This window comes from Embiotoca jacksoni, unplaced genomic scaffold (genome assembly GCF_022577435.1).
Source record: "Embiotoca jacksoni isolate LCO1_2020_lvr unplaced genomic scaffold, fEmbJac1.0.p SCAF_14, whole genome shotgun sequence".
Taxonomy (NCBI): domain Eukaryota; kingdom Metazoa; phylum Chordata; class Actinopteri; family Embiotocidae; genus Embiotoca; species Embiotoca jacksoni.
In genome coordinates this window covers 10,481,133-10,495,215 of record NW_027185274.1, presented here as the reverse complement: position 1 = coordinate 10,495,215, position 14,083 = coordinate 10,481,133, and the positions used below count along the sequence as shown (strand labels likewise).

The following is a 14,083-nucleotide window of genomic DNA, read 5'->3' as shown; positions in this document are numbered from 1 at the left end:
TGACAAGATGTTGTTCTTCGAAAAGTAATGTTGTTTAAAAGTTTTTATTTTAATTATTCAGTTGAGCTGATGTAATTTATTTTAAGTGAATCAGTGTCACATTTTTATAGAAAGATTGAGTGACACTTAAATTTATCCTTAGGTCATTATATTCAAGTTCTTACAATAAATATTACAAATGTTGAGTCTCAGGCCTTTGTGGGTTCTCTCCAGGTACTCTGGCTTCCTCCCACCATCCATAGACATGCTTGTCAGGTCTACTGGTGATTCTACAAATTGCCCATAGGTGTGAATGAGATCCTGTATGGTCTTTGTAACGGTGTGTCTCTGTGTTGGCCTTGTGATGGACTGTCCAGGGTGTAACCCTGCCTTCGCCCAAAGTGAGCCGGGAAAGGCTCCAGCCCCCTGTGACCCTGTTCAGGATAAAGCGGGTATAGATAATTGATGGATGGAGTCTCATAGGAGTACTTCTGTTCCCATGTTAGCTGTAATGAATCCAAGTCTCTTCCACAGGCTATGGAGATCGTCCCCATCACTTGCCCCCGTAATTTCACCTCTGTGAAAGTAACTGCTGAGCGTGGCAGTTATCACAGTTGTGATAGTCCGACATGCCATAAGGATTTAATGGCAATTGCCTTCAATCTAGATCTGTAAATACCTTACATCAGGAAGCACTGACCATGCAAAAATAATCTGCATGTTTTGTTACTACCATTGTGATTCCATTTAACTGAGTGTTCAAGAAGAAAAATCTACTTTAAAAGTGTGTTTGTCATTCACAAATCATGTAAAAAGCAAGAATGTCCTTGTTTCCTTATGTTTATGTTTTCATATCTCTATCGAAGACTGCATGTTGACTTCTTGATGGCTGTGCTTGATATATGGGAATATTCAAAGCATTGTTGTAAAAATCGTGGCACTAACAACTGCATACAAGTGGGATAAGTAGAAGGATTTATTATGTTGATTTTCCACTGGAAGAACAGCAGGTTTGCAAAAAAACAATAATTTAATTCAAATTTAGGGTTAAGCTCATGTTTTCAAGCATGTAATGATTTGTAGCATTTCCCAGTTAGATTATGTTAAATCTCCTACCCAGGATGCTCATTTGAGGCACTGAATACAGTGATTCCATCAGAGTAAAATGTGGTTTCTTCAGACTACTCTCATATTTATGGTGTATGTGGAAAGATTGAGTGTGCATGGGGAGTATTTGCAATCACAGCCAAGGTTTTTGTGTTTTTAATCACGCTTCACCACACAGTTAAATATAACGGAAGCATATTGCCACAATTAAAACTGCATGACAGATTTTGGGAGAAAACTAGGTAGAGAGAAGAGCTACATTTTGGAGAGAAGAGACTGAAATTTTAAAGGAATCTAAGAACGACCAACAGTGACTGTTATAAAGTTCTGTTATTTCGTGGTAGGTCGTGTTAGTACTGTGGAGGTTATCTCTTCCAATGTTTTCAATCCACTGCCGACCTCCCTGCAACAGACCTCGCTGTAACTATGGACTAAACAATGAAATAGACATTTCATCGACAGAATCCAAGAACATTGCCAAGGATTTCCTCTGCAGAAATGCTTTGTGCAGAAACCTGAGAGAAACATGCAGCACACTAAGATCACTGATTCTCTAACAGACACGTTCGCTGAAGATGCAAACCATCACTGTGACGTGTCCACTGGATCTCCAGTAATCCTTTAAATGAGACTATATTATAGCTCTGTGCTGCACCGCGGTGCGAGAAAGAATAAATCGACCCACCCGAGAAGGATTTTTACAAGTGTTCCAATGATTTTGATAATTATGTAAATGAATATTTGCTGTATTTAGGAGTTCAATTCCTAACAGATGTAATAATTTTGTCTTGAATTTTTAACCTTTGCAGGACAGTGGTGCAGAAAAGGCGGTCACGGAGGAGGCTCGTTTCTCACTGGAGGATTTAGACAAAACCATAGCTGCCTTTGACACCGTGGAACAGCTTCTCAAATCCCTGAGCCCAGACACCTGGAAGCAGGACCTGGACAGCATCTACACTCAAACACACATACATTACAGATCCAAGGCTTATCATCTGGCAAGCAGACATAATAAAAGTAAGATACATGTGCAACCTTCACAAGCCATCTGAGACCTATGTCTTTCTGAAAAAGAAAAAAAAAAAGTATATTGTACATTAAGATAAACATATGTGCATCACCTTAAACACATGCATTACTCTATCAGTTTCTGTCACGTCTACAAAACACAGTATGTGCTCATATTTCGGTGATTTTCAGTCACTTTCATTTGCAAATGTTGTGGATAGTACTCTGTAGATACTTTTTCTGGTGATACCAGTCCAAAGTACCGGGTATTGGATCGTCTCTCTTGGAACCTCGAGGTTCCTGAAAGGCGTTTTCACGTCACCTTTTACGGCGTCTCCTTTTACTGTGCCACATGGTGTCATTATGGGATAAACTACACTGAGGTGGTACTATCTGCGGTGAAATATGAGGGCAGTCGCTGGTATCTGCTAGGTTTGTGTAATAGAGGGGAGGGGAGAGTGTGAAGCCTTGCGCTCACCGAGACAGACCCGCACAGCAGGAGGTCCATTCTCACATACTGGGCTATACTTAAAACTCAGTGTTACAACACTGCAGAGGACAAAGTCTATGACTCATTAGTCATGTGATGGGGCACCATTGTTGACTTATGTTTAAACATAGCACTGGTGATAGCCAATGAAAACATGCGAATGGGAAAGTGCATATTCGTCTAAAACCACATTATTCTGTGTCAAGAAACGTAGAGTGCCTGTAACGCTAAATGCTAAATTTACCATAAAAGAAGGAGAATTAAAAGTAGAATAAATATCTGTGCACTTAACTTTAACGCACTGAACAAAGAAATGAAAACAAAAATGGCAATTCAGATGATCTGTGTGGAAATAAGTTTTAAATTTTTCTATAAATTCATTATAAGGAAAAAACAGCTCCTGCTCGTTTTATGTGGAAAAAAAATGTTGCTTGGGGGGAGAGGATACTCTCATAGTGAGTCACTGATAGAGTTAAGGTGAGACAGGAGCACTTCAAGGAAATTCTTTACTGTGAAGTCAGTGCCAATGATCTGGGGTCACTGAGGAAATAGCTTTTGTCCTCAGGATGCACAGTCAGAGCGGATGTCTTTGAACAGATATGAAAATTAATATGCTGATTAGACACAAACATGCGACCGAGAGTGTTTACGTGTGTCTAAAAGCATTCGAGCGTGCAGCAGATCGACCCACCTGCGCCTTTGTATCTCTCTCCTGCTCTCTTTTTTCTTTTCTTTTTTTTTAACTTTCTACCCGAGGACACTCCTGTACTTTAGTAAATATTTGTACTTGACAGCAAATCCATCTCTATTTATCAGTGCATGCGTGCGCTCGGCTGGCATGAGGAGGCTCTGTGTAAGGAGAGTTTGCAAATTTTGCAGGACTACTGGGGGCTGCATAGGTGCTGCAGGTCTTTGATACACCAGTGTAGCTCTCTCTAATTGGAAATTCAACCTGTGTAGTGGAGCAGAAATGTGCCACAGTCAGCAGCTAAGCTTTGTTTTCATTAAGACACACACACACACACTATTGCTTTCATGAAGGACAGCGAGCCTGACAATAATATTAATTGGGACACTTAAGTCCATGTAACTCACGCACATTCAGCCGCATATGTAAACAAGTTCAAATAAAATCATAATAATCCACCCTTTATGCGTGTTGAACATTGGAGCAGAAGACACTGCAGTTTTCACACACACACACACACACACCGACACGACACTTTATTCATGTTGCTGGCTGTGTGAGTGACAAAGTCATTCTTGCTTGCTCATTCTGTCTCCGTCTTTTCTTCCACCACAGCCTGACAGGGTTCCACACCACTGCCTCTCTGAGATTACACTTATTCCCCTCAAACAGACACTAACTCAGCCCTGCAAGTACACACACACACACACACACACACACACACACACACACACACTTCTTCCAAGAAAGGGTTAATCTATTTAACTCTCAAATGATCTAATTGTGCTTTAGAGGGAATACTTGTTGGGAGGTAGTGGGGGGAGAGACTATAAACTAACAGTAAAAATATCTATCATACACAAACTCTATGTCTACTTCCTTTCAGTGATCTGTACAGGTGTGACCGAGTGTTTACAAGACTTCGGTAGGGTCAGAGTGGAGTCACACAGTTTTTCAACAGCTGTTGAATGAAGAACAGAGCCGTGATACGCTTAAGAAAACAGTGAGGAATATCTCAGTGAGCAGAAACCAGTTCTTGGGCAGCCATTCATGGTTTGGACCCTGAATAGCTACAGACGGGTGAGTGCTCCTCTGTGGTGAAGACTGCTCTGTGCGAACGAGCTCCGTCCACCATCATGGCCTAAATGGTGAGGCTTATGGGGGTTTAAGTGCTCAAGCCACTGCTGTTTGGTGCCGTCTCCCTGTACTTTCTTTTGGACCGAGGACAGTCGCACTCTACCATAAAGGTGAACGCGTCGGCAATTTTTTCTTGGCATGTTGCTTTTGCCGAGGGGAGCTCCTCAGTCACCGTCTCAGAAAGTGGTTTCTGTAGACAGCGACGTGTCAGACTGTGGTCCAACGAGAGCCTCCCGTGGCACTGAAGGAATGACTCCTGCAAACCTTAGGAGATCATTCAGTGAATATCCATAACTTTTTATACCTAATTTAATCAGTGCATATGAATAAATCACACAGACAACTGGAAACAGTTGATGTGAATTATTGTATTATTTAATATTTCACTCCCTGCCCTCACATTTAGTCTTTTATTATTATATTTATTATAAATATTCAAACTGCTACACAAACTGCTTTGGCATTTTTTTTAATAAAGAGTTACCTTCCTTTACTTTAAGCACGCTGAAAAGGTTTCTGAACGGCCTTTTTTTTCTTTCTCCATATATACCAATAAAACTGATACATTGGTGCCTTTTATTGAATATTACGCATTACTTACAATAAAACAGTGACATTATGATTTTACTAGTTTGCCACTTTACAGAGAAAAATACATCTTTGCAAAACAGCTACAGACAGAAATGATGGGTAAAAGACAACGGCACAAAGATTGCAATTCTGTACTCACAGCCATTTATATATTTTATACTTTAATGAAATTATGCTTTTCATTGCATTTATTTATCCAGTCGAATGGCTGCACAATTTACAGCATTCAAAACATGATCTCGATTCATGCCTCTATGAGACTTCACTTCTCAATGACAACGACTCCGGTGCATTTTCATTTGTGACATCAGCTGCATCCAAACACGCGCTCTTACGATCTCCCCTAACAAACGACAATACGGCATTACACCGTGAGAGGCAGAGGAGCAGGAACTGACAGTCAGAATAATAAACCGGGAGAGTAGTGAGAGAAAAGAAAATGCTGCTTCAAAGGTTGGTGACTAAGAGAAAACAAGAGACTGAAGGTGATTATTTTTATGTTCAGTGTCAGATTCTTGGCGCTGTTGTATTTTAATTAAAAATAACAGCGTCAACTCTTTCTGTTGTCCACAGAGGATGTTGCAGCCCTGTATCAGGTACTATCAGATTTTTTTTGTTGTTGCTTTTCCTTTCTTTATCATGTAAATCATTGAAATAAACATTTAGATATAGGGGGGGAAAAATGATGAGAGAATCACAATCTTAATTCTAAAGAAGAACATCAGGATTCTCATTTCAGCACGACTCAGTTGTGTCGTTGGAGTAAAGAATCACTGATCCAGTCGTGTAATTGCCCCACTTGTTGTGGACAGTATGGAGGATTGTTACCCTGCTGATGGCCACAATCAAGACAGCAATCAATGCACCACTGACCGTTGCGCTTCATCTTTTCTACCCGTCCTCTCGTCGGTTTTCTTTGTTTTGTTTGTTTTAAATGCTCTGTCTCATCCGTTCAGCAACCTACCTGCGGTCACACTGAACTTCCGTCACAATGTTAGACATTAGCATTGGTTTTCACAGATAATTCATTATTTCATTTCTACAACAAAAATGGTGTTCTTGTTTTTTGGACAATCGCTTCAGTGCCCCAGTTTCCCATCAGCTTGTCCAATAATCCATCTGATTGTCCTGAAATTTGTTTTGAGCAGGTCCCATGTTCACAAATGAGGTAATTGTTGTCCAAAGTGATGTCACAAAGAAAGACGGCGACTACTACATTCAATCAACAATCAATTGCTTCCTTCTCTGTCCTTTTTACTCTCTTCTCTCCCACTCATCTGTCCAACTCTACACGCTGTCTCATCGTCTTTGCAATTGTCCCCATAAATAATTATCTCTCCACCTCTCAACCATTTATAATCAGTCATTATTGACCACATTGTAAGTGTGAATCAGTCAGTGTGTCTCACTTATCCTCCTTGCGGTTCAATCTTCCATCTGCATCTCCACAATGACACACATCTCTGTATCTACTTGTTATAATCAAATTGATTAAATTAAAGAGATCACGTAAGCAGGACGATAGTTGAGACACAATGTCAAAATGGACAGAATACATTTATTTAAAGTATAATATATATTTTATACAACAAAATCCACCATCTATCAGACCTCTTCTTCAGATACTAGAGGTGAGCGCCCACTGTTGGGTATCTCTTATTACCCAGGCGGTGTTACTTGTTCTTCAGTTTTTGTTCAAAATCTCTCTTCTTCTTTTTCTTGGAGAAGTTTAGTATAGTTAAGAGAATAAATTGTTTTGTTTTCCATTTAACTAAGTAGCTTCAGTTCAGTTCAGTTCAGGTACACTTTAGTTTAAGCTGACCTGAGATGGTCCAAACCCACGGAGCGACTCCACCAACTCCTCCGCACGTCTCTCTGAACAGCGAACCTGCACATTGTACAGTTGGAATTTCAATTAATGTCAGAATATGGAGACAGCTTTCAGTTACTTCATATATCGCTCTCATGTCCAATGTCAGTTTTTACAAAACCAGAACACAACATTTTGTTGGTGACTCTTTAAAGTAAAGTGCCGCAAGACAAACGTTTCTGAAGCAATAACCCTTCACATTTGAGTCTCATGGACAGTGGACATTGTTGGGTTTCTACTACATGTGAAGTGTCTCTCCAACAGTTTGTTGTTTCCATTCATGGTGATGAAAATGCACTCAACAGAGATTAATCATCAAAATGCTGGTCCTCCGTGACCTTCTTGTGGGCAACAAGCCGCCGAAACACGGCACCTCTGTCTTTAATAACTTTGACATAAACTTTAAAGTGGTTAAACAACTCAATATTCCCACTGCTGCTAGCTTGAGGACCTAGTAGACAGACCTGGCACGCTGCTTGTTTTACTTCCGGGTTTCTCGCTAGTGATTTTTTTTTTTTTTTTTTTTTTTTTTTTTCGCCTTTGACCTGTTTTTATAGACACCTACCGCCCCCTACTGGGTATGTTGAAAACTGCAGCATTAAACCTATAATTTGGGCAGCTTTCTGTTGTTATTTTTTAAATATATATAATTACATAATGAAATACACACGCAATAACTGGGCATATCTTGTCTATTTCACCTTTCTTTACCCAAAAGGATTTTTTTTTTTTTAAAGGTTTTTACAGTAGAAAAACTATAATTGGCTTGTGGTGGTTTAATATTGTACAACTTCAGCAAGGTGATGGTGGTGTCTTTGTGTTCTCATCAGCATCACCTAAGTTGAATGAAGTTGATAACAAACACAAAAAGCAATACTGAAAAAAATACTACCAGTTATTATTTTCACTTTTCCCCTCTCATTTTCAAGTTGATCTGAACCGTCTCCACGACGACGTCAAGCGGTACAGCTGTACACCTCGAAACTACTCCGTGAACCTGCGCGAGGAGCTGAGGATCACCAATGCAGTCTTCTTCCCTCGGTGTCTGCTGGTGAAGCGCTGCGGAGGCAACTGTGGCTGCGGGACTAATAACTGGAACAATGGCTGCACCTGTCAGGCCTCCAAAACAATACTCAAACTACATGAGGTAGGTTTCACAACATGAACACACACACACACACACACACACACACACACACACACGCAGACTAGACAGCAACAGTCATTTGTAGTTTCTTGTTTCTTTTTTTCTTTCGCTCACAAGCTTTTAATCACATTCAAACTGCAAGCAGTGGCATTGAAGTTTAGGGTCCCTGATGCATGCTGGTTGTTGTGGTTCTCTGAGGCTTTTCCCTTCTTTCATCTCACAAAACAAGACCAGAAAACCCCTTGTCGTAGATCTAACAGACACGTACATATTTATAGTACATATACCCATTAGATATATTATATTCTTTTGTACCTAAGAACACAAATCTAAATAAAGTTAATGCTTTTAAACACCAGAGCAAGGTGTTCATCTCATATTTCTCTGCATGAGCTCGTGCACGCCGTGATCTTTCCATTCACGTGAAAACGTTCAACTTAGACTGGTCTGACAGAGAAGTGACACAGGGGCTTATTTAAACACGAGACTGACATGTCAAATGTACAGCACATTTTAGCTGCACACTTGAAAGGGCCTACAAGAGAAGGTGAGTGAGTAAGACAGAAGACAGGGAATGCCTGAGTGAGAGAGAGGAAGAGATTCAGACGTGGTGCGAGGGAGAAGCAGGGAAAAGCAGGGAGAAATTGGGCATGCAGAGGCAGGCGCTGCATCAACAATGAAGCAGCAATGCACCACCAGCAGCCTTTCTCTCTGCTGCCCTCCTCCCTTCCTTTCTATGTCGGACCTGTCTCTCCATATATCCTCCTGAATGCATTGTTAGCATTGTATCGCTCTCTTCCCCTCTCCCTGGGCTTCCATCATCCTTTCATTCCTCCCAATTCCCATTTTCAATTTATCCCTTTGCAATGCACCATTCTTGTTCTTTAAGCCTGTCATTCATTCTTTTCTCTCACTTCCCTCCATCTCTTTGTTTCTTTGTTCTTACATCGCTTCATTATTGAAACATGGCCCACAGGGCTCTCTCTGTCTCTGTTAAAAATCATACAATGGGAATGTGGACAAAAGTGGGATTTTGGTTGTAATTGTGCTCTGTGTGTGTGTGTGTGTGTGTGTGTGTGTGTGTGTGTGTGTGTGTGTGTGTGTGTGTGTGTGTGTAAGCCTCTGTGTATGAGAGCATGAAAAAGGTGTATTGTGTCTGTATGTACTGTACTTGCGTAGAGCAGCCTGAACGTGGGTTGTTGTGTGTGTGTGTGTGTGTGTGTGTGTGTGTGTGTGTGTGTGTGTGTGTGTGTGTGTGTGTGTGTGTGTGTGTGTGTGAATAATGGAGAGAGAGAGCTAAAGATTTCCATCCTCCTCTTCTCCTCACCTCCAATCATAGACCTGTACCTGCTTCCTTCAGTGACTTAACTTCTCAGTAAACACCTTATTACTCACACTATTGTTTCAGTGCTCACAAGTCCTAACATAAATCATCGGCAGCCTCGCTTTCATTGAGCTTTGCAGAACAAATTCACTGCGTCGGTTGTTGCACAATTTGTACTTGCACTTTATTTTCGAATCAGAAACAAACATTGTGGCCATCTGCAGCAGATCAGTTGTTGTAAAACCCTGATTAAATCCAACTATAAGATTCATTCTACGAGGACTTTTATAGATTATTGTTGTAAACACAGTTTTTTAAAAGCAATTAGTTTGACACCGCATTGGTAAATAATGGTTAAGTTTTTGTTTAAAGCCACAACAAGCAAACTTTTTGACATCGGAAAAATGTCGACATCATACTGTATAAATCAATCTGAATATATCTGTAATCTGTTGCTTGTGCCCTTCATTTGCTTTGAGTTCCTGATGTTTTCTGAGATACTGCATACCGTTTTCTCCAGCATGGAGTCCCTTGGCAGCAGGTCCCAGAGGGTTCCCCCGGGAGCACGAAGGACTGAATCAGTGCTAAAATAATAGAGGAATTCCAGTGTAGAGATTTCAGACCAGGGGCAGGGAAACTCTCAACGTCACGGGAAGCTGTTTTCTCAGGGCTTCCACAGTTTCACATTTCACCACTAAATCCCGAGAAACCCTGCCTTTATTATCGAATCTATATTTTGACTTGCCTCGCTTCTTCAGCGTCAACTTCTTGTGACGCATGCGATTCCTCTCAGGGTGCAGCGTTCCCATGTTCGATTGAGCTCCTGTAGTGTTTTGATATGACTGATGCTCTTTCTCCCTACATCAACTACTACTGACTTCTTTGACAAAAGCCTGTTCGACACCTGCCGACTGGTCGGGGAAGAATTTGTGTCCGACTAACTTTCCTATCTCTTCATCCTCACCACCGTTCTCTCCGTCTCCTCCAGGTGCTGAAGTACGCCCCGGACACCACCCTGTATCCGAGCCGTCAGAGGCCGCGGGTGCGCTGGGTCATCGACGAAATCTTCCTCTCACATCATGAAGTGTGTGAGTGTGTGTGTCCCTCCCAGCCCCCTCGCTGAGACACCCACACCAGGCTTGTGCATCTGGAACTGTTGGATGAGTCCTTCTTTTATCTGTTTTGCAACTTCATATAATAACAGCACCGCTGACAAACATGCAGCAAAGAAGAAGGCAATGATTTGACTGATAAACTGCGTCACACACTATGACATTTGTTCTTTCAAGTAAACCACTTACTTTTCTCTGTGTAGAGGCCAAACTTTTAAATGAATTAATGTTTCCAGCCAAACATGTTTGTACTTTAACTCTCCTGCAACTTGGTGTTTAAATGTCCACTGTTCACATTTAATGATCACACGAGCCCCATGAAGTGTTAAAATAGTAGTAAACTTTCTAAGGCATTCATTTTGAATTCAATTGAACTTAAACCTTAAGACAAAAAAAAAAAAACACCATTTTGGGACACAAAATTGACCACAGTTCCACTCTCTAAGGAAATAACACCATCATTGTACTAAACTTACATTGAATTCAAGTATTTTGATGGATGCTAACTTGATTTAATTGAAATTGAATTGAATCCAGCAGCTATGTAAAGTCCTGTACTCCGATTTAATGTAGTATTAATTTGCACACAAAAAAAAAATAAGACTGTTTCTAGAAACTTCAAGCAACTCTTCTGCCAGGAGCATGTTGAGGTGTGTGAGTGTTAGACAGAAGGTGGGAGGGAGAGGAGTTGGAGGAAGTTTACACCAAATTAGGCTAACTGCAGATCTGAATTGCACACTGACACACACACACACACACACACACACACACACACACACACACACACCCTCGGGTTCTTTTGTTTTGCACACCTTCGTTTTTGGATATATTCCCGCTTCCCGCTTTCTGTTCGTCCATCCACACACCTCACACTTGTTTTCTTTCTCCCTCACCGACTCCGTCTCTAACACCCACACCCACACACACACACACACACACACACACACACACACACACACCATTCCCTTCATCACCCACTCTGTAACACATCAAAGAGGATGCCAGCTCAGGCCGCTGCTCTGGGCCTGGTGTTCTGAGCATTCCTGGCATTCCAACTGTGAAGCAAAATTCTGCTAACGCCGGATAAAACCGTGATCCTCAGACCCCCAAACACATAACAGAGGAAAGGGAGAGAAACTCAGGAAGAGAGGCAGGGAGGAAGTTTTTGGGAGAGGCAGCTGACAGAAAAGGGACAATCAAGCTGTCTATTTGTAGATTTTTCAGCTCTCCAGGATGAGAGCTCAGACGACTCTTTCAACATATACAACACGTAAGAGATTGCTGCTCTTTCAGCAGTTTCAATCAGCATGTTCAATTTGTTGGCTTGTTCTCTTCCTCTTGAAAGAGCTCATATGCGTCACAATCCGACCCACTGTTCTGGAAGTCTTCAGAGATCTGTGGAACTACAGCAATGCCCTTGGTCTCTGCAGAAAATACAAACACTCGAGTGTTTGTGTGTGTGCCAGTCTCCCTGTAACAGCTCAGGAAGAGGTCCTTTTGTTTGAGGGGTGGAGGGTTACCAACAGTCTGTGAGAGCTGGCAGCAGATACAAGCATGAGAGTGGCCGGGATGTGACTGTACCTGCAAGTGTGTGCATGCTGTGTGTACAGTAGGTGCAGGTATCAAAGCTATCAGAAGCTTCAAAGCAAAAGAGAAATAATTCAAAGCAATTGCTCGCCATTTCCATCTACGCGATCCAGCTGTGAGAAATAAAAGACAGCGTCATCTGTCACGCTGCCTTCGTCACGTCCCGTGTGTCGCTCCAGGCCCGTTTATAGGCTGGATTTATGCAAAGAAAATACGATTACACACACCTGTTTTGTTCTAAAAGGCAGAAAAAAAAAAGAACAACATCGACATTGAGATGACCCCTCGGTCACAGTGAAACCCGATCAGCTGTGGGTCCGCTCCATATTTATGTGCAAGCGTAAGTCAAATGGCAGTTGTAGGATAGGAAACACTCTTAAATATTGTAAAAGTATGTCAGTAGGCACATTCCAAGTAATTTATCCCAGACATTCGACACACACACACACACACACACACACACACACACACACACACACACACACACACACACACACACACACACACACACACACACACACACAGTTAGTTGTTGTGGTCTGTCTTCTTGTGAGGTTTGCGTTCAAAGCTCAGACAAACTGGGTGATTGATTCAAATTTCACAGAGGGCACCTGACACCTAAATCGCCCTGTTGTATTTTCGGCAGTGAACAAACCCCACGGTCAGATTAAATACAGAAAAAAAAGACATTTAGAGACATTTTATTGATTGCATTTAATTGCTCATGTATGTATTGTAAAAGTATGGGAGGGGGACGTGTGTGTGTGTGTGTGTGTGTGTCTGTGTGTCTGTGCATCCTGTGTCTGCCAGTTTATTGGCTTATCAGCACATTCCATTGTTGCTCCAAAGTGACATTCCCCTTTTTCCATGTCACTGTTTTGTTTTCTTCTCCAGTTCTTTACAGCAAATTCACAAGAATTAGACATTTAACTTGTCTATTCTTGTTTATTCTTGTCAACAAAGAGCATCACATTAGACCTTTGGGAACATTACAAATTGTCCTACTTTCAAATAGTTTGGTCCGGAGTTTCAGTGTCCGCTCTGTGGATTTAAATGCTTGTGCTGTCAACTCAGAGAAAAGTTGCTGATGTTAGTTTTAACGAACAGAAATCAACCTGCTTTGCTGCATTCAGACAAATATCAATGAAAAAAACTCTATGCTTTACTGAAGTAATTTATTGTGTCTTTCTCTGTTGTTTTATTGAAATAAAATATTTCAAGCATTACTGCCTCCTGTGATTTGTTTTTTGTTTCTTTTCTGACCAAATTTGTTTTGGTGCTTTTAAGACCAGTGTATCAGTACTAAGTTCAGGAGGGGTTCATGAAGTTGAGCCAATCAAATATGTAGTAATTGTAGTCTTCCACAATCACTTTGCAGCAGTAGCGGTACAGTGAACCGATCCTGTGAATCACCAGTCGAGCCGCATGGGAAACGTTCAAGTAAAAAACAGATTGAATCATCATTTTATTTTCACTTCACCGATTAGTCTGAGTTTGTTGTAACTAGTGTTTTGTTTGAAAGCAGTTATTTTGCCCAGACAGTTGACGTCATTTTCAGTTGACACAAAGCTGCATTGCCAGTTGCTCGAAGCAGATGTCACCTCAAATGAATAATTATGCAAAAGTTTTTTATTCAAAATAATGTTCTGTAACATTTTGTGCTTCTTTGTAAGTTGACTTTCAATAATTGGCCTGTTGTCACTTTTGTGTCCCTTTATTTAGTCTTAGTCAGATTTAGACTCTTTTTATAAAACTGCCTGTATTTTGTCTTGTCTTCTTCTATAATTGGACATTTTTGAACATCTTATTTTCTTTCTGAGATTCTACAAGTCGAGCAGGTTTATGGTTATTGAAAACAGTCATTGGCCTCATATGTCCTCTCTCAGGTTGAAATGCAAAACTGAGATGAGGGTTCTGCGTGGTGGGGTCAGGACCAGGTGTCACTGGATGGGGACCTGGCTGGAATAATGTTAATGTGGTGGGGGGCACACAGTCGTCTGGTGGTGGGTAATGAGGCCCAGACAGGGGGTGTTTTTGACCGCA

The 14,083-nt window shown here is 41.2% G+C and overlaps 1 protein-coding gene across 1 annotated transcript in view; it reads left to right on the top strand.

Moving 5' to 3' along the window:
- The window catches only part of pdgfd (platelet derived growth factor d), a 52,429-nt gene extending 39,166 nt beyond the window's left edge, over positions 1–13,263 (top strand). The window contains exons 5-7 of the mRNA XM_069147909.1: positions 1,896–2,103; positions 7,800–8,017; positions 10,330–13,263. Coding sequence (XP_069004010.1) covers positions 1,896–2,103; positions 7,800–8,017; positions 10,330–10,464 — 561 coding nt within the window. The 3' untranslated portion in view covers positions 10,465–13,263. The remainder of the gene's footprint in view (positions 1–1,895; positions 2,104–7,799; positions 8,018–10,329) is intronic.
- The last annotated feature ends 820 nt before the right edge of the window (positions 13,264–14,083 follow it).